The 19625-nt window shown below is 43.8% G+C and overlaps 1 protein-coding gene across 1 annotated transcript; it reads right to left on the reverse strand.

The window, feature by feature from the left end:
* LOC310872247 (uncharacterized protein) lies at window positions 1–5812 on the reverse strand (the record flags this gene model as incomplete). The annotated part of the gene is made up of 6 exons (XM_083784002.1): window positions 1–210; window positions 422–601; window positions 1674–1927; window positions 2381–2658; window positions 2925–3409; window positions 5102–5812. The coding sequence occupies 6 exons, from the start codon at window positions 5810–5812 to the stop codon at window positions 1–3; spliced, it is 2118 nt and encodes a 705-aa protein (XP_083640128.1).
* Between the last annotated feature and the right edge of the window lie 13813 nt (window positions 5813–19625).

Below are 19625 nucleotides of genomic sequence, written 5' to 3' on the forward strand. Positions count from 1 at the left end.
TTAGTGGCAAGGGTCGAAGGGATACTTAGTGACCCCACCGTGGAGCTCGACGGACGCCTCAGACCAGGACATCACATCCCCAGTCTGGTGGCCTCCACAGCTGGCCTGGCTGTAGATCTCGTTGGACGGCAGGACCCGAGACCAGAACTGGAGGTCGGACATCTCCCCCACAAATGACTGGCTGGCATCAAAGCGTCCGCCCAGTGTGTCCTGTGGAGGATAGAGGAGAAACATAAAATGGAGATGAGAGAATGTTTGCATATTTGCCTGGATATGGCTGTCCTCACCATCATCAATGGTAACTAGCATAATGAAGCTCTTACAGAACACAAATAGTCACTCCCTGGTCCCGACCTACTTCTTAGCTCAAATGCACAAATACTATTTCACTCAATAACATCCATCCATCCAGCTACTGTACCTGTTCCTGTCCCATGATGAAAACCCCCCCAGGTCTGATGGGGTGCCAGGCTGACAGGCTCTGTCCAGAGCCCTTCTTCACCCCATCCTGGTAGGCTTGCCACATGCCGTCTCGTGTCGACCACGTCACACACACATGGTGCCACTTCCCGTCTGTCAGTTTAATGGGCAAGGGCACAGCCTGGACACACAGACGGACATGAGCGACAGATGATAGTTAGGTGGACAGACAGAAAGAGTTCACGCAGGAAATGTTAAAAAAGGGACAGTTCTCTCAATACATTAAAATGACCCTGACGACCCATTGTTTGGAAACACTGCTCTAGCACGTCATCACATCCTCTTCAGGTTGGCTAATGGAATCAGAGCAGTGAAAGGGCACACAGGGCCAAGCATAGCAAGCTGCTTACAGAGCCCATAGTCAGGTGGAGAGTGATTCATCTGGTGTGGTGGAATTAGGTATAGGTAGTTAGTTACTGAGCATTAAAGCCTCCCGAACTGTAGTTGCACTTGCGAGGAACTAAAAATTTCATTTTATTACATTAAAGCTGCTATAAGCAATTATGTAAAAAGTTTTAATGACCTTTTTTATTTTTTATTTGTTGGTATTCAGACAGACAGCAATGGGTAAAACGCTCCCAATTTATTTTGTCTCTGTGACACATGTAGGGGCTACTTCCTGATTGGTTAGTCATTTCAACCGTTTTTTTGGACCAATGACAAAGCTTCTAGGAACATCTTTGAATGCAGATTGTGGCCCCTAGATGTGTCACAGAGACTACATTTTGAGTGTTTTACTTATTGCTGGCTGTCTGAACACCAATTTGTTTTTCACAAATTATTGCTTATAGCTACTTTAATCATTATGCCTACAACTACAATTTAGGTATTTAACAGCTCTTCCAGACTGACTTATCAGAGTAAACAGTGGTCTACTAACTAGGCTAATTACTACAGTCTCGTACGGCACATGAGAGATTGAGTCAGTGGCAAGAAAGATGCCACACAGTAGGAGGTCTGACTGAGACAACGTTAATCTGTTTAGGGACTGTACTGTACAAAGTCAAACCGAAGCTGAGCTGTCACTTGGGTTTATGCTAATACAGCAGGGCCTTAAATGTAGTAACGTCTTCTTTTTCGTCTCCTCAAGTCATATTTTTCAGTTCAGAAAATGTGGTGTTTTAGCAGGCAACACTATAGACGGCACTGCACACTGCAGGCTACATACACCACTGTCAAACATCTGCTTATACCTTGTCATTGATGAGCAGCTCCATGGGGTTGTTGCCCCATTCGATCAGCACCAGCTCGTTGGCCTGGCCCGGTACGGAGTAGGAGAAAGGGGTTCCGAGGCCAGGACCCGCGCCTCCTCCTTTCAGCCACAGGCAGATGGTCAGTGCAAAGATCTCATTCACCAGGGAGCGCTTCATCCTGCCATACATGTAGTTGTTTCTCATGGGAAACCCGATCTGGAAGGCGTCGGGACTCTTCGGTTTTTTATGGTTACCTGGGAAGATTGCGAGATTGTTTGACGTTAATTACATTTGCTGAGATTGTTTGCTTTTGTGTATGTTTTTATTCTGTATGTTTTACATTTTAGTGGCTCATGCGTTTGCTGATCTATTTGCTGTATGGTGTATAACAGTCACATGGGGAGGATGAGAGTAAAGGGAAAATAATGTCTAATCGGTTCTGTTCAACGTGACTTGTCAATTCAAACATTTGACTACATGTTATACAGAACAAAAATAAATAATACTAAATGACAGATCTAAATAAAGAGTGCAGAGAAATTATGAGGATTATTTATCATACCCTGAAAAAGAAAAAAACAACCCCAACCCGAAATTGGGCAGACAAATAGATAAACGCTCACACACTGAGGGCTCCGATGCGACAGATGCTTTATTGCACCACAGAAAAAGCTGTGTGTGCACGTGCGTGCGTGTGTACTATTTACCAGGGTCAGTATTGCTGTGATGCAGTTTACTGAGCACCGTGTCCAGCTTGCTGGGATGATGGTCATTTCCATGGTGGCCGTTGCCGCGGTGGTCGGCGTATTGGTTGTCATGGCTATCTGCACCGTGGTGATCGTCACGATGCTCCTCGTGACCTTGTCCGTGATGGTCATCGTCATGGTGATCGTCATGGTGATCATCTTGATGGTATTGGTGTCCGTAACCCCGGCCATGATGGCGGTCGTATTGATGGTATCCTCGACTACCATGGTGGTTGTTCCTGTGTAGGGTAATAAAGAATTGCACAAAACTAGACCAGTGCCTGCGGCCAGAACACATGAATGATCCTAGATGACTATTTCTATGCATTTGATGTATTACCTTGTGGTGTTCTTGTTTGCTGTAAATCGCTCTGGATTAAGAGCGTTTTTATAAATTGCATTTTTATTTAGTTAACGAAAATGTTTTTGTTAGTTTTAGTTAACTATAACCTCTGTTAACTATAACCACTGTGTGATACTGTATATAATACAGCCCTAGTTGTACCTGCGGCTGCCGTGACGACCACTGTCGTGGCTGTCATGGTGGTCATCGTGGCGGTTGCCATGGTTATCACCATGGTGGCTGTCGTCACGGTGTCCGTTGCTATGGTGACTGCCGTGGGAGTCGTTGTGTCGACCGGTGCTGTGACGACCGTTGCTCTGGTGACCGTTGCTCTGGTGACCGTTGCCGTGGCGACCGTTGCTCTGGTGACCGTTGCTCTGGTGCTCATCGTGGTGATCGTCGTGGTGATCGTCGTGGTGATCGTCGTGGTGATCGTCGTGGTGATCGTCGTGATGGTCGTCATGGCGATCGTCATGGTGATCGTCATGGTGGTCGTCGTGGCGATTGTCGTGGCGATCGTCATGGTGATCGTCATGGTGATCATCGTGGTGAGTGTAGTGGTTGTGCAGTTGCTCCTCCATGGCGTTGATCTTCCTTTGGAGCAGCTCTCTCAGGGAACTGGAGTACGAACTGGATGAGTTCCTGGCCTAGAAGGACACGATGGACAAAACACAATGGTCAACACCTGACCCAGAAAACAACAACAATACACAGGATCTCTCCCCAGTGTGAGAGAGACCGCTCTGGAGGTGACGAAGATGGATTGAAGGTTGACTGTAGGTTACTATTTGTATGTACAATTATGTACAGTATGTGTGCGTGGGCAGTATGTTTATTGGGACCGTAGGTCATAGTTTATTATTGAAGACCGGAAAAACCTCTCAGTCAGTCCGTCACGCCTGCAAAACTTGTCAGTCAGTCCGTCACGCGAGTTGTGACACGCTCCATATATGGCCAATCCAGAATCATTCCATATGTTGATCTGAACTCATCTGACCTCAACAAACCCTGTACACTCAAGACACTGCCCCCGCTGCCACCCTTAGATCTCCATATATGGAGCTGATCTGTTCTTGACATTCCATATGTGGATCTGACCTCATCAAACCCTGTACACGCAATACGCACTCCATATATGGCCAGACCTCATCAAACCCTGTCCCCTCAAGACACTGCCTCCGCTGCCACCCTTAGATCTCCATATATGGAGCTGACCTGTTCTGACATTCCATATGTTGAACTGACCTCATTAAACCCTTACACTCAAGACACGCTCCATATATGGATTTTGGCCAGTACAGAATTCATTCCATATGTTGATCTGACCCCCCATGTCGAAGCGCCAGTGCTCGCCCAGCAGTCACCCAGGCGGATGCGTGCAGGCCACCTGGTCGCTTCTCGCCCTCAGGGCGTCTTACTGATATATAGGTGACAGGTGTGTATGTTTAGCTGAGGTGTTGGGGCCAAGCTAGTGTGAACCTAGTTGACGCAAGAAATAATGCCTATTAGTCAAACCTGTGATTGGCTTCACACGCCCTGACTGCACTAATTGCTAATAGCTATGGTTTTAAACTGATGCAATGCAAATACGAGATAAAAACCTATTTGGATATTTTGACTTCTTGGCAAGGAACCTTCAGTGGCGTCATTTCAGCAAAAGCTAGGTATGGCAAGTTCACGGCACACAGCGTGCGTGTGTGCACCATGCGTCGTGCCCATGTGCACGCCAGAAGTTTGGCGGTTATATGCGTTATTTGCCTATTTGTTTTGCCTATAATAGTCATGCCAGGTCTGGTCATATGTGCTGTTATTTTTTTGGCATATTTCCCTCCATTTTTCCCTTCATTCTATAATTAAAGATTTCCCCCTGGAGCCAAGGTATGGCTCCATACCCAGTTCAACATCACTTTCAGCATTTGTGTGTGTAATGCGGAATGCAAACTGTCGTCGTTCATCCGTCCCCCCCCTTCCCCCATCCGAGCAGGGGTCAGCTTGTGGTGGACAGGTTGGCTTCTGGTGGAGGACGATGAGTGGATGAGTACCACTAGTACTAGTGGCCTCATTATGTGCCATAGTGTCGTAACAAATCAGTATCATACATATTCTGAAGAAAACCTGGAGAATTGACACAATTGGGTCTCATGATGAAAATAAGAACCTTATAAAAAAACAGAAAATCCAAAACTTGACCCATTGTGTCCGTGTACGGACACATTGCTGGCCCCTGTTTCTGAGACAGACATGGTAAGCTGAGATTGCATCCACGCCTTCATGCCAAAGACCTAAGGGTCAATGACCCCTACCCAAACCATCACCTCTACTGTGTTCTTTTGTCTCACCTGCAAGCTCTCCAGTCTCTCTTTCAGTGTCTGCAGTGTTTTCCTGGTCTGGTCTGCAGAGAAGGAGCTGTGGCTAATGTGGGGTGGACCTGTTCGGGGGTGGTGGTCGGGCCGGTGACTATTGTGAGGATGGTGACGGTCGTTTTCGTGGTGCGATGACGGGTGACGCCCGCCGTGGTTCCCGCCGTGGTGATCGTCATGGTCGGCGTCGTGGCGATTCTCATGGTGGTTGTCATGGTGACCGGTGCTGTGGCGGCCCCCAGGGCCCTCACAGAGGGTGAGCTTGGCGTTGAGCTCTCTGATGGTCTCCCGCTGGTCAAGAATGGTCTCCTTCTGCCTCACCAGGCTCTCCCGCAGGTGCAAGATGGTGGCTTTGGCCTCCTCTGACATCACGGTTCTCCGGCTGTTGCCGTTGTGGCCGTTGCTGGCGTGTCCGTTGCTGCTGGGCCCATGGGCCGCCGGGGGCGAGAAACAGCTGGGGTCTGCCTCCGGCGAGATCGGGGTGCAAACAAACTTGGGGCTGACGCCGTAGTCGTATTCGATGCCGGGCACGCTGCCAGCGGCTGGCGTGAAAGTCACAAGGGAGTAGAGGAGGAAGGAGCACAGGGGTAATGATGGGAAAACGGCGAACGCCGTTAGGGTTCTACTACTGCTCCATGGTAGTGTGTGCCCCGTAGCTGCCAGGCTGAGAAGGCCTGCGCTTTTGACCATGTTTGGCTCGAGTTCCGCACTCCTTTGGTCGAGCGACTGTGATGCCGGGTGTTACTTCCAATGTGACACTGTGCTCTATGAGTGGGAGTCATTTGACATGAATTGGTGGCTGTCAGGAGAAGGCATGTCATCAACGATCACTACAGCACATGTCACGGTCCACCCTCTCACACGCAGACAGCGGCAAGTAAATTACTTTTGCTATAGGAAATTAATTCTGCTAATTTTCCCAGGACGGGTTTCCAGACACCGCTGGAGAAGGACAAGATGCCCAACGTTAACAAATGCTTTCGCCTTTCGTCTCCGGGCCCAGCCCACCCGACGGTCAGGCAAGGAGGCTTTCTGGCCCCATGCTGCGATGTCGGCTGATGGCTAACGTGCCAATTAGGCCCATCCAGGGGGGGCTGGTTCAGGGGGATGCCAGCCAGGTGATCTCTTTTGTCCTTCTAGGACATCCTGTTGTTCCTACTGCCCCGACAATCCCTTTAAATTGAGTTAATCTGGCTGGCCAGCAAATAGGATGGTGCCTTCGCCTATAGGAGAAAGACGATAGAAGAAAACAAAGTTAATTAGTGTAATAAATGTTTGTCTTCATATGCAGGTGTGTAAGAATTTTGCCATTGTGCGATAATCACATTTGTTTCACATTCTAAAAGGCTGTATTTTATTGAATTTCAATTTAAGTTTACTATATTGTGCCAAATTAGAAATGTGGTTTGCTGCGAGGTAAGCTATAGAACACAATACATGATAATCAAAATACACAGTAGGAATCATAATATTAGTAAACAAAGTAAATGTGAAATCCCCCCAATCCCTTTTTATTTTCTTTTTCTCAGTACATGGAAATGATGTAGCCTCATGAATCCCCAGCAATTATGAGTCATCTTCCTGGGTTCCCCCCACCACAACATTGACTTTGAGTTAACCCACTGATAAATTCCATCACACTCGACTCATCCTCTCATCTTCGACCCCTCAATTCATCCAGTCATCTTTAACCCCTCCATTCTTCCCCTTATCCTTGCTCCCTCAATTCATCACATCATCCTCGACCCCTCAATTCTGCTCAACTTTGACCTCTTGATTAGTTCCCTCAACCTTAACCTTAGATTCCTTCCCTGATCCTTGACCCCCCCATCATTCATTCATTCATTCATGTTTGTACTCATGTCAGCAGTAGATGTACTAAGGTTTGAGTGACAGCAGCAGCTGCAGCTGCTTGGAAGGAAGCCCAGAAGGGCGTCTGAACAACAGCAAGTCTACCATAATCATATTACAGCTAATAGCCACAGCCTGACAATTCACACATAATCAAACAGGGGGTTTGAGACAGGCAGCGTCAAAGCAAGCACAGTCCATTATGATGACCTTATGAGACTCTACACATTGATTTCTAAACACATGTCTGTCTGCCAGGTGCGAGTTTGTTTATTGCCCAATTAATGAGAGAGAGAGAGAGAGAGAGAGAGAGAGAGAGAGAGAGAGAGAGAGAGAGAGAGAGAGAGAGAGAGAGAGAGAGAGAGAGAGAGAGAGAGAGGCTTTCTCTGGAGGATGCATCGATCTGGATGAATGGATGGATTGAACGGTGATCATGGATGCATGTATGTGGATGTCTGACGCCACTCACGCCAGTGGGCAAAATACAATGCTCACATCAAGAATTGTTTATGTAGTTTAGTCTTCAGGCTTCTCTTTGGATGTAGTGGTCTGAAAATACATTTCAGGACATATAATAACAGCCATATGTTGTTGATAGACCAAGCAATTCTACGTTCATGTCAGTTGAATTAGAAGTGTGTGGGGAGTGCTGTAAAGTAACTACGTTAATTTACTCTAGTACTTATAGCCTGCTACTAACTTAAGTAACAATTTTGAGGATTTGTTTTCCATCTCTCCCTTTTTTAACTTGAGTATTTCCAATTTTAAGTACTTTTATTTCCACCACATGTCAGAATCAAATATACTTATACAAATACTCCACTGCAATTATTTGAAAAATGTAGTTATACAAATGCCCAAATACATTTCAGCCATCTACACATTTTCAGAAGATTTGTATACGTTTTTGTTTTTTTAAACTTGTGACATGCTGCATAATGAGTACTTTCTACCTTTGTTACTTTGAGTACATGTTTATACCAATAGTTTTGTTCTTAATTCTTAACATTTTGAATTCTAGACTTGTAACAGCTATATAATTCTACATTGCAGTATAGATTTTTTTTACTTAAGTAAAACATGTGAGTGCTTCATCCATCACCATGTAATGCTACACTTTTGACCACAACGCCTTGTGTTATTCAGTGCAGCCACTAGATAGCGTTATCAGTCTTATGTTGGCACTCCTACTTGTATATGGTCACATTCCCATAAATATGCTTGTACTTTATGTACTGTGATTGCAATTTTGTGGGAACCTTGCATAAAATCCGTTTATACTTTGTGTAAACCTGTGAAATTAGACTTTTTATACATATCTGCATGTGCAGAGTGATGAACAGGTTTCATATACAGTTGATGTTCATGAACATCAACTGTATATGCTCTTGTGAGCATTTTGTTTAAGATTTGGGTGGGCTTCATTTAGCTTCATCTTCTCCTTTTCCCTTTGTTTTTTTCCTTCAGGGGTCGCCACAGGGAATCAACTGCATGCCTCCATCTCACCCTGTCCTCTACCTCCTCCTCCCTCACACCAACTAACTTCATGTCCTCTTTCACTACATCCATACATCTTCTCTTTTGTCTTCCTCTTGGCCTCCTGCCTGGCAGTTCCAACCTCAACATCCTTCTACCGATACTATCCCTCCTCTGTACGTGTCCAAACCATCTCAGTCTGGGCTCTCTGGCTTTATCTCCAAAAACCTCTGATGTACTCGTTCCTGATCCTATCCATCCTTGTTACTCCCAGAGAGAACCTCAACATTTTAGTCTCTGCGACCTCCGGCTCTGCTTCCTCTCTTTTCCTCAGTGTGAGTGTCTCTAATCCACACAACATAGCTGGTCTCACCACTGTCATTCGCCTTCCCTGTCATTCCTGCTGATATATTTTCCTATCACACATCACACCTGACACTTTCCTCCACCCATTCCAACCTGCTTGCACTCGTCTCTTCACCTCTTTTCCACACTCTCCATTGCTCTGAAATGTTGACCCTAAGTACTTAAAGTCGCGTGAATTCCGTTTGTGTCCGAGCATAGGCATGGCTGAGGCATGGTAACGCCCCGCCTGCCTGTGATTGGTCTACTGACACTGCCGGTCTTGACTGTCCTCCGAGACGTAGGTTACTCCGTGGTGAGATTGAGAAATAAATAATAGGCTACAAGAGAATGACAGCTTGACACGCGACAGAATGCAGCCTTGTAACTAATTTGTATGTTTTATTTTTGTAGACGAGGCAAACTTATTGTTTATGCCGTTTGCTTTGATAGTGTTGATTATCGTGTATTAATGTAATTATAGTAAACTAATACTATTACACTAAAAAGGATAAAGATGAAGGGAAAATAGACCTTTTTATAATACAATAATGTTTCAAGTTTACACATAGAAACAAATTACACAACACAAACACTTTATTTTAGAACACACCCAAATCAAATCATATTATGGCGTGCACGTTCAATCAATTATTCCATCAAAGCAAACGGCATAAACAATATTAGTTTGCCTCTTCTACAAAAATAAAACGTACAAGTTAGCGTTCTCTCTCTTGTATCATACCATACTACTTGTATTATTTCCCACCACGGAGTAACCTCGCATCAGACTGTATCCAGGCATCCAGCATATCCACCTCGGTAGGACAGTGTCGGTAGGCCAATCACAGGCAGGCGGGGCGTTACCATGCCTATGCTGAGTATGCTTGGACACAAACGTAATTCACGCCTTAAAGTCCTCCACCTTCTTCACGTCTACTCCCTGTAACCTCACTGTTCCACTTGGGTTCCTCTCATTCACACACATGTATTCTGTCGTGCTGCGGCTAACCTTCATTCCTCTCCTTTCCAGGGCATATCTCCAGGCTGACCTTCATTCCTCTCCTTTCCAGGGCACATCTCCAGGCTAACCTTCATTCCTCTCCAGGGCATATCCACCTTTCTAGATTGTCCTCTACCTGCTTACTGCTCTCTTCATTTTTCTTCATCTTGAAATGTTTAATTGTTCTGTTCTGACTTTGACTTTGACTTTGAGGTGTTGGCCAATATAGCCAGAGAGAGGGGTCAGAGCATGGTCAGCTAAGGAGAAAGGGTGAAAGAGTCAGGGTCATGGTCAGGGTCTTTCTGTAAGCTTCTTATCCCACAGCCTTTCATCTTTTCAAAACACACTTCTGACTTTTATCTGGTTACTGTCACACTGTGCCCGTGATGGTGATGTCCTGCATACGTTTTGAACCAATCAATCAATCAATCAGACAGACGAGGACCCCCTCGAAAATGAGTTGCTGCAACTCAAGGGGCTTATCCTCTAGTGGAATTTCAAAAGAAATAAACATCATGTTTCGCTGACCTCTAATTCAATTTTGCTTTGAAAATGATCAATCAACGAAAGTTATCTAAGAAAAGACATTAGTAAGAAACACATATAGTATTAGGCTTGTGTAGCCCTGAATGTGATGTCAATACAGCAGCCTACTTCATAGAGCTCTATATGTTTGGCTCATTCACTGTCAAGACAAACAACCACACACTGCACTGCAAGAGCTGTGCAAGTCAAATATGAGGTTTACAACCCGTGTGCCTCCTGAGTCTAATTGAATATTGAATGTTGACTTATACTAATCCCTTTAGTGCGCACTTTAATGAGGTATTACTGTGTGTGCATGTGTGGGTGTGTGTGTGTGTGTGTGTGTACACAACAGATGGCCCAGTTAATCTGCTAGTGATCACTCCGTCTGAGACATGACCCTTCACATCAACTCCATGACATCACATGTCGGTGCAACACAGTAGAGCATTTCACTTGCGGTTGTATACCAGTGGTTCTCAACCTGTGGGTCACATGATTAATTTTATTTAATTGTATTTAATTATATTTTATTTTATTTTATTTTATTTTATTTTATTTTATTTTATTTTATTTTATTTTATTTTATTTTATTTTATTTTATTTTATTTTATTTTATTTTATTTTATTTTATTTTATTTTATTTTATTTTATTTTATTTTATTTTATTTAAGAAAAGGTTGAGAACCACTGCTTTATATAACATAGAAGCTACTTCATTAATGATATGGTACAGGCCGTCTAACACCTGTCCTGTTTGTCTTATCCATCTTTTTAGTAGCCTACACAGAAGTACACGAGGACCCATTATAATGAATAGGCAGAAAATCATGGAGTAGGTAGGTAGTCTGTACTACCATTGAACTACACAGGGAACTTAGGGCTTGGTTGAGCCCACTGCGCTACACCTGCCTATGCAGTGATCAGAGCAGTGGAGGAGAGGTCTCCATCTTCATCTCCTCCTCCCCAAGCTCACACACTAATTGGATTGTGGACTTAAGCGTGGTGAAGGATTGGCAGTGCACCCCACCTTCACTGAGTCAAGCCAAATGTGTGTGTCTGTGTGTGTGTGTGTGTGTGTGTGTGTGTGTGTGTGTGTGTGTGTGTGTGTGTGTGTGTTGTAAAAGGTAAAATTTACCTTGTACATTTAGAAGAAGAATTGCACAATCAAGATGCCAATACAATATCTGCCCCCCTCTTGACTGCCATCCGTGTTCTAAGCCCCTGGTGACGTTCCCTTGATGGGTTTTAAGACACACACTTCCTCATAGCTGGCACACACCTTCCACCTATGCTGTTTTGAATTGTCTAAAGTGGATGAGTCACAAGATCAAACGATTACCTCCGTCTCAAGTAGTTAAATGTAGTGAAAGGACTTCACCGCGAGGAGCTGTAGTTTTGAAGAAATACTGTAGGTGTCACAGGTATAATGTGGAAACCACTTTCTTTTAACAATTATCTTCTGTTATGTCCCATCAGCTATGTGCATTATTTACATACAGTCCCTATTGTATACTGCCTAAATGTATATATATATTTTTTTTTTTAATTAAAACAAAATTAGGAAAATTGTGAATAATAGTGGGACATTTGGAAAATGGACCAAAAAAATAGGGACATCAGACGTTAATGTGGTTATCACATCATGTGCTGTGTTGTTTGTGATGTCACTTGTTGCTGCTACTTCTGCAAGGGCATAGAGCACCGAAGTCTCATGACGTCAATATCGGTAGAGGGCGCAGATCCGCGGGTTCATGTACTTTTTATTTGCATTGTAATCCCCATAGGGGGATTTTAGATCGCCTCACTGAACTGTGTTTGAAAAATAAACAAATCATCCAGGCGGCCAGGCCGCTTCACTCATATGGATATGAAGAATCAACTGACTGAGAGAAAACACTATTGTTACTGCTACTGAATTAGTTACATTTTAGCTAGAAACAGACTATCATATATATGAGTGACTGACGGCCAAGCTACACCAGGCTTTTCAGTGCGCGGCCACGTTTACGCACACACGCACAAATTTAGGTCCAGTCCTATTTTAAGTGCGCGTACACAGGGTTCGCGTTTTAGGGTAAACGTGCACAAAACGTGTGCGAAAAGCCTGGTGTAGCCCGGCCGTAACTGTCGCAAGCGATACAGAGACACCTCCCTGACAATAACTCAGAGACAGCTTGTTTATTTTTGGGCCACAACGCTTATATGAAACAATTTTAAGATGAGCCCAATGCCCATGTTATTCTCCATAGAGAAATTACTTCCGTGAACCAGGGGAATCGAGGGGACGAGCGAGTGACATCAGGACTTCGGCGCTCTATTGTAATCACATCAGATGGGTTGTAACATAAAAACAGTATTGCTCCCACTGGACCAGACAGCTTACAATCCTATCTTTCTTTTCTTTTGGTCATTTGCCATGCGGCTCTCATCACATTCCTCTCTCTTCCCTGCATGTGCGTGCCATGCAGCATGACCCTTTGGCCGAGGGATTGGAGTGTTGATGGGCTTGGAGCCATGTAGGTCTTACTCAATTAGCATGTTGTAAAGTCAAGTCGCTCTTTATGTGAAGAGCACATTGTATGCAAATGAGGCTCAATTTGCTTTCTATAGGAAGTACAGTATAAAATGCACACAAAATCCATAATAGAAGAATAGAGGGTATGCATGTGACATCTTCATCATACATGGACATTATAGGATCGCCCATACATCCAAACAGAAAAGTCCTTTCTGATTGCATTATACTCACTTTCCCACTCTCTTTATGCATGCGCATACCCTCTAGGGCAGGGGTTCTCAACCTCTGGGTCGTGACCCCTAGCTTCAGTATTTATTTATGATATATTTTCTCTATTATTAAGGTTATTTGAGAACCTCAGCCGCCCTAGAGAGTTCGGGAAAGTTACTTTTAAGAATAGACTAGCTACTACTTCAGTAAATTACTCTTAATTAATAAAGTAATTCATAGTGCTGCTGAGTGCTTTCAAGTTATTCACCCGTCCTAGAAACAGGCTTTTGAATTCGTCTCCAGATTGTAACAAATGGAAAGCCATTTACCACTACTATTGGAAAGCTTAGAAGGATGATACACAGCATGCATTGTGTGGCCAAATTGGAACACTCAAACCCATGGATTCTCTAACCCCTGCACACCAAAGTCCATGCCTAAATTGAACCATCTGAGATGTCTAACTGTCTGTTGGTTCCCTCAACCCTCAGCTCTATATGTTCCATCATGAATGCATATTTGGGCAGGAACCTCAGTGTCAACATGCTGATGGCAAGGGTATCCTTTAACACAATAGGTTGACTGACAGTCAGAATGCATGCAGAGTAGACCATATCAACTCCATGTGGAAACTAAGCATGTGCAATTTCTAAATATAACTGGTTCCTAACATAATATCGGCATGCAACTCGAAGTGTGCTGAGTTAACCATTGTACGGCTAACCGGCTGAGCAAATAGTAGGGATGATGGAAGGACCAACTCTGATGTTAAGGGAACATATAGGGATGGGCTGAGGGAACATGTCCTAATCTTCCATCATAAACCCGAAAAGGAATGCTTCCCCAGCTAGCCCTTGTGTTATACAGTCAATCATCGTCATCTTCTGACTCCTCTGGAAGAAATGTGAGACAGTGTGACACAGTCCACAGAAATGGTCGTCCACATTTTCTACAAGAGCAGCGGCTTGTCTTACAGGCAAGAGCAACAGTTACAATGAATGACCTTCAGGAGACTGTCTGCAGCAGCATTCATTCTTGACATGCATGAAGTGGAACGAATCGATTATCCTGCAGGCTGCAGGTTCCACCCCTATACCCCTCAGATGGTTCTAATGAGTGCTCAGAGAGGAGAAGTTAGGGTTTATGTTAGTGTCCTGCTCATGGACAACGCAACACCTGGGACCTTCTATTTTCCAGGCAGCCTCTCTTACCATTCAACTATGTCTCCCCTCAAGACCAAAAGGACAGTGTCTCCTCTTACAAGCTTGTGGAAGACATGTCTTTTTGCCAATATGCCAACACTGGAAATCAGAGAAGTTGTGTCAAACACAGTGGTCGCGCTGACCATTGTGAAGCGATTGAAGCGACTGGAAACAAAGTCAAATATATATCTTCAGGTTTGAACACACCTTGAGACAACATATAGGGTTGAGGGAACTTGGCATGAAACAGAACATAGGCTGAGGGAATATAGGACTGAGGGAACATAGGACTAACCTGGGAGCTAGGGAAAACGGCGAGATTGGGGTTAAGCAAATTGTATGGAGGGCTGGAGGCAGGGTGAGGTTAGGGACAACAGGGTGAGGTTATAGGGACAACAAGGGATTAGAACCTCAACGTCAGAAGACTTTCATTCCTGATCTAACCCAGTCTGTGTTTCCGAGAAGCAGACTTTAATGCATCCCATTCCCAGTAATGTTTGTCAAGGTAAGTAACATGGGGCTGACTCATGACTCCACCTGGAAGTTAGCAAGAGGAGCAAGATTAAGCTTGGGGTTATACCTGGATACCTGGAATTGATAGCCCTTTTCTAAGACACTTTACATGTGTGGGGGCCAGGGCAGATTAGAGAAGAAAGATTCTTCTAACCCAGTCTGTGTTTCCAAGAAGCAGACTGACATGCATCCCATTACCAATAACGTTTGTCAAGCAAGTGACAAAAAAAGTGGAAAAGAACAATCTAAATGCTTGATTGTCAAACAGACAGCGATCGTACAGATTGGAACCTGTCTGTTTTAGAGATTGTATATTAGTCTATACCGCATGTTGTGATTTGTATTCACCTAGATTATAATTATTTCATGTTGCCACACAGGCAGTGCTCCCACTGGACCAAACCAGACAGCTTACATACAGATTTACTGCCTCCGCTAAAGCTATCGACACATTAGCAGCCAGACAGAGATGGGCAGTATTTGAAATACATGTATTTGAAATACGTATTTGAAATACTTTTTTGTATTTTGTAATTTGTATTTCGCTGGGATGGAAGAAATTAGATGTATTTTGTATTTAGATACATTTTTTGACCCAGTATTTGTATTTTGTATCAAAATACATTTTCAATGTATTTTGCCCATCAGAGATGGGCAGTATTTGAAATACGTATTTGAAATACTTTTTCTGTATTTTGTAATTTGTATTTCGCTGGGATGGAAGATGTATTTTGTATTTTGTATTTAGATAAAATTTTTGACCCAGTATTTGTATTTTGTATCAAAATACATTTTCAATGTATTTTGCCCATCTCTGCAGCCAGAGAGCTTTCACTGCAACCATTGCAGCGATTCCCACCCACACATGGGAGAGAGTGAGCTCACGATAACTGAGGTCAAGTCAAAGCCAGGAATTTCAACCTTTGTTTGTGTGACACGTCATCATGCATATCGGAAAGCACTGTGTGCCTTCCAGGAAATGTAATGGGAAATAAATAAAGCACTGTGGAGTTATTTCGATCCAAGTGAAAATACCAACGTGTAACACAGTGAGGGTAAGGGAAGATGAGATTGAGGTGAGATTGGAGTTGACCCTGGTCAGAGGCCTTGGCTGCTGATTGGTTGGACTGAGCGTAAATTGATGCATACCGTATTGTGTGGTCTGCTGGTCTCCGAGGGCTTCGTCTAAATTAAGACGGGTAAGGGTCAAGGCTCTGTCTGTCTGTCTGTCTGTCTGTCTGTCTGTCTGTCTGTCTGTCTGTCTGTCTGTCTGTCTGTCTGTGTGTGTCTCTCTCTCTCTCTCTCTCTCTCTCTCTCTCTCTCTCTCTCTCTCTCTCTCTCTCTCTCTCTCTCTCTCTCTGATGTTGATCTGACTGATCAACATACTGTAAAGGACACAGGACCTCCAGGTCAAACAATTCAATAGATAGGTGACACATTTCAGTGAGACAGTAGTGAGTCAATAACTGCCAGCTTCAGAGCTAAACTTTATGATTTAAAAAACGTGGGTTGTTTTGGTACAACGAATGACATAGCAACACTACTTATGCGTCAATAACCTCATTTTGAATGTAAACTGTATTGAACCGTAGCTCCATAACAAAGCAATATGTTTCAGTGGGAGCTGGGTAAACGTTTTTACTGAGTTTTAACAAAATGGACCAGTGGTGCAAGAAGTACTGAAATGTTTTACTTGCAATACCAGAAATACAGTAGATATGGCCACACACACTGTACAGAATTACAGTATAGGGTTGAAGTGGCAAATGTATGTTTTGTAAAAATAACTAATAACTAATGTTTTAAATTTGTGTAAAAAGCACAACATTTGCCTCTGAGATGTAGTGGAGTAGAAGTAAAACGATTGAAAATGGCAAATACTCAAGTAAAGTAAACTTTGCTGCCATAAGATCTTCAAAAGCCATGTAAGGCCTAAAGATCCTCAAAATGTTACTTAAAGATGGAGTGCCATTTTTTGTTTGATTTTGCAATCCATTTTTTCACCCAGACCAGTGTCAATTATCGAATGTTATCCTGGGCGCTACGCTTCCTCTGCCAACCTGGGGGGGCAGTGGACTGTCCTCATGCTTCCTTCTATGCATGAGGAGTCCAAGCTGCTTCCTTTCAGCTGACAGGGGAGAGTTTCCCCGGCCGGACGTAGCGTGTGGAAGGAACACGTTATTCCGACCAGTTCCTTTCCCCTCCATCAGGCGCCCCGGCTGGCCAGGGGGAGGTCGTTTAGAGACCAGGATTACTGCATGTTTTTTGTGAGGGTACCTACCCTAGGGGACACGGGGAGAACATGCAAACTCCACACAGAAAGACCCTTTTGCCAACCCCGCCTCGGGTATGGTCACTGATGACCTGGAGGAGAGAACACGCCCCCAGCACCCACAGCCTCCCCACGGGAATCTAACCCAGGACCTTCTAGCTGTGAGGCGACAGCACTACCAACTGTGCCACCTTGCCCCAAAAAAAGACATTTTAACAAATACTGTACACTTTTTTGAAAAAGAAAATTCTTACTCCTTATATAATAATACCTAATGATCATGTTTTAGGGTGGAAAAAAATCATGGCACACCATCTTTAAGTGCAGTACTTGAGGAAAATGACTAAACTTAGTTAGTTTACACCACTGAAATGGACTCACACTTGATGAAGCATACAGTATATGTTGAAGGTGTACAGTATATGCTTGGTAGTGATGATAATGACAGTCCTGGGTCAACTTAATGTTAGCACTACCAGGATCGAAGATTCTTGATTAAATAAACAAAAGAAAAGTTCTTGGCTGAAACTGGATGAAATAGAAATGCAATATCCTTCTTTATATAATATATATTTATTTTCAAGTGTCTTGATCGTGCATGCATTTGTGGCCACTGCGCTCAATGCGCTGTGTGGGGGAGAGGGAGACAGCATTTCAACGCTGTGATACTGGGTCGATAGGCTTATAAAAGCCTAAACCACCACACCACAAATGATTACTGCCTCAACAGCAACATGGTACGCAGAAACACCCTCAATGTTACTTCATCTATTCTATCTATATATAAATGTACATACAGTATGCACTCGGATTACCCGGGAATGTGCAGTACAACAAAGTGCAGCATCATTTACTGTGCTTTCGACGAGGGATGCACCGATATCTTACTAAATAATTCTAGAAAAAAAGTCTGTTTGTCTGTACGGACTTCCATATAGCACTGCGCAAGACTGCTGCTTGCTTGGGGCCCATCTCCTATTGCGATGGCACTCTGCGAGCCTCCACGCACCTCCATGCCCTGTACTCTCGCCTCAATGTGCGCTGCTTACAAGCACCAACATCTTCATTTACTTCATTTTTGCCAAAATCACCTCCTAGCATCGCCTGCCATTTTATTCATCCAATTGGCTATCGCACATCACGTGTCACACACACATGCACAAAGTCAAAGTGTTGCTATATCATAACTCTATATGGAGCGTACGTACCATAAATGGCCATTATAGGGGGAGACATGGTATAGCGTAATACTATGCAGCACAGTAATTGTATAGCTTTATACATTCCATCTTGACATCGCTGTTGTTACACACCAGTTCAGAACTTCCTAGTGGTGTTACAGGTCGGACATTATAATAAATACTTTATTTTCTGAATAGGAACTTAAAAGAAGAGGAATTTACTTGCTGTCACAGCTGTCAATCACCCCCAGGCCCATTGTTTTCTCTTCAGGCCAATGGGAGACTAGCGTCACGTGACTTTAGTAAGGAACAACAACAACAATATAGTTTACGTCGGGCAGGTACATCATATAGCTAATATTAACGTAACGTTTTGGAAACGACACATTTCCACCAAGCTTTCTGTTCCTACTGTATCATAGAGCTCCCGGTACACCGATGTCCCGGTACACCTCAAAATACATAGCCTATATCCATAATATGATCTATTAAATCGCATTATCCTCACTGTACATAATTGGGTGTTAATATATTCGGCTAAGGACTAGTGTTTAACTCTGAGTATTTGAACCGTGGAATTATTGGATGCATTCAAATATAATGACCATGGGGAGGATGAAAGTGATAGTCTAAATGTCTCCACCAGGCCGAAGGCATGGGGAGAGAGTATGTTTTGCACTCCGTCCGTGTGTGTGAGTCCGTGTGTGAGTGTGTGTGTCCGTCAGTCTGTTACCAGCTAATCTCCGGCATGCACCGTTAACCTGGTCGATGCCAAATTTTGCACACACACTTCCTGGATGCCACCGATGAACCTCTGCACCAAATCTTCCAGAACGGCCTGTTATAGCGCCACCAGGCCGACTTTTGAAAAACACATTTCTTTATATTACTCCTCCAGATTCTGTCCAAAAATCCCACAAATCATTACACACCATCTCTATAATCATGTATTCAAGACGGATCTGTCTGATTTGTCATATTCCATCCTAATTGGCTAACATTGGCTTTCAAAGTTTGCAGGATTGGCCCGTTTTGAACAAAAAGCCTCGAATCATGAATGCAGCGTGCAATTTACATGAAATCTTTCACAGACTTTCATACTAGGATGAGGAATATATCCCACCCTTTTCACATTGGCCTGTTATAGTGCCACCAACAGGTGGATTTTTGCAAAACACAAATTTCACATTTCAGAAATGTCCTTGCCTCTGCCTCAGCCAATTGATTGCCATGGCAACCCCACACCTGACAATTGATTAGCAGTCACGGTCAGTCAGTTTGCCCTCTTCACACACAGGCAGATACAGAGATCTCCATGTGGGACACACACAGACAGACAGTTAAAACGGGTGCTGTGACAAGTTGACAACGGGTATTATTAGGTTCCCAAGTTGCATCGTTCTCAAG

This window comes from Protomyctophum parallelum, assembly GCF_964188405.1.
Source record: "Protomyctophum parallelum genome assembly, chromosome: 1".
Classification (NCBI taxonomy): Eukaryota; Metazoa; Chordata; class Actinopteri; order Myctophiformes; family Myctophidae; genus Protomyctophum; species Protomyctophum parallelum.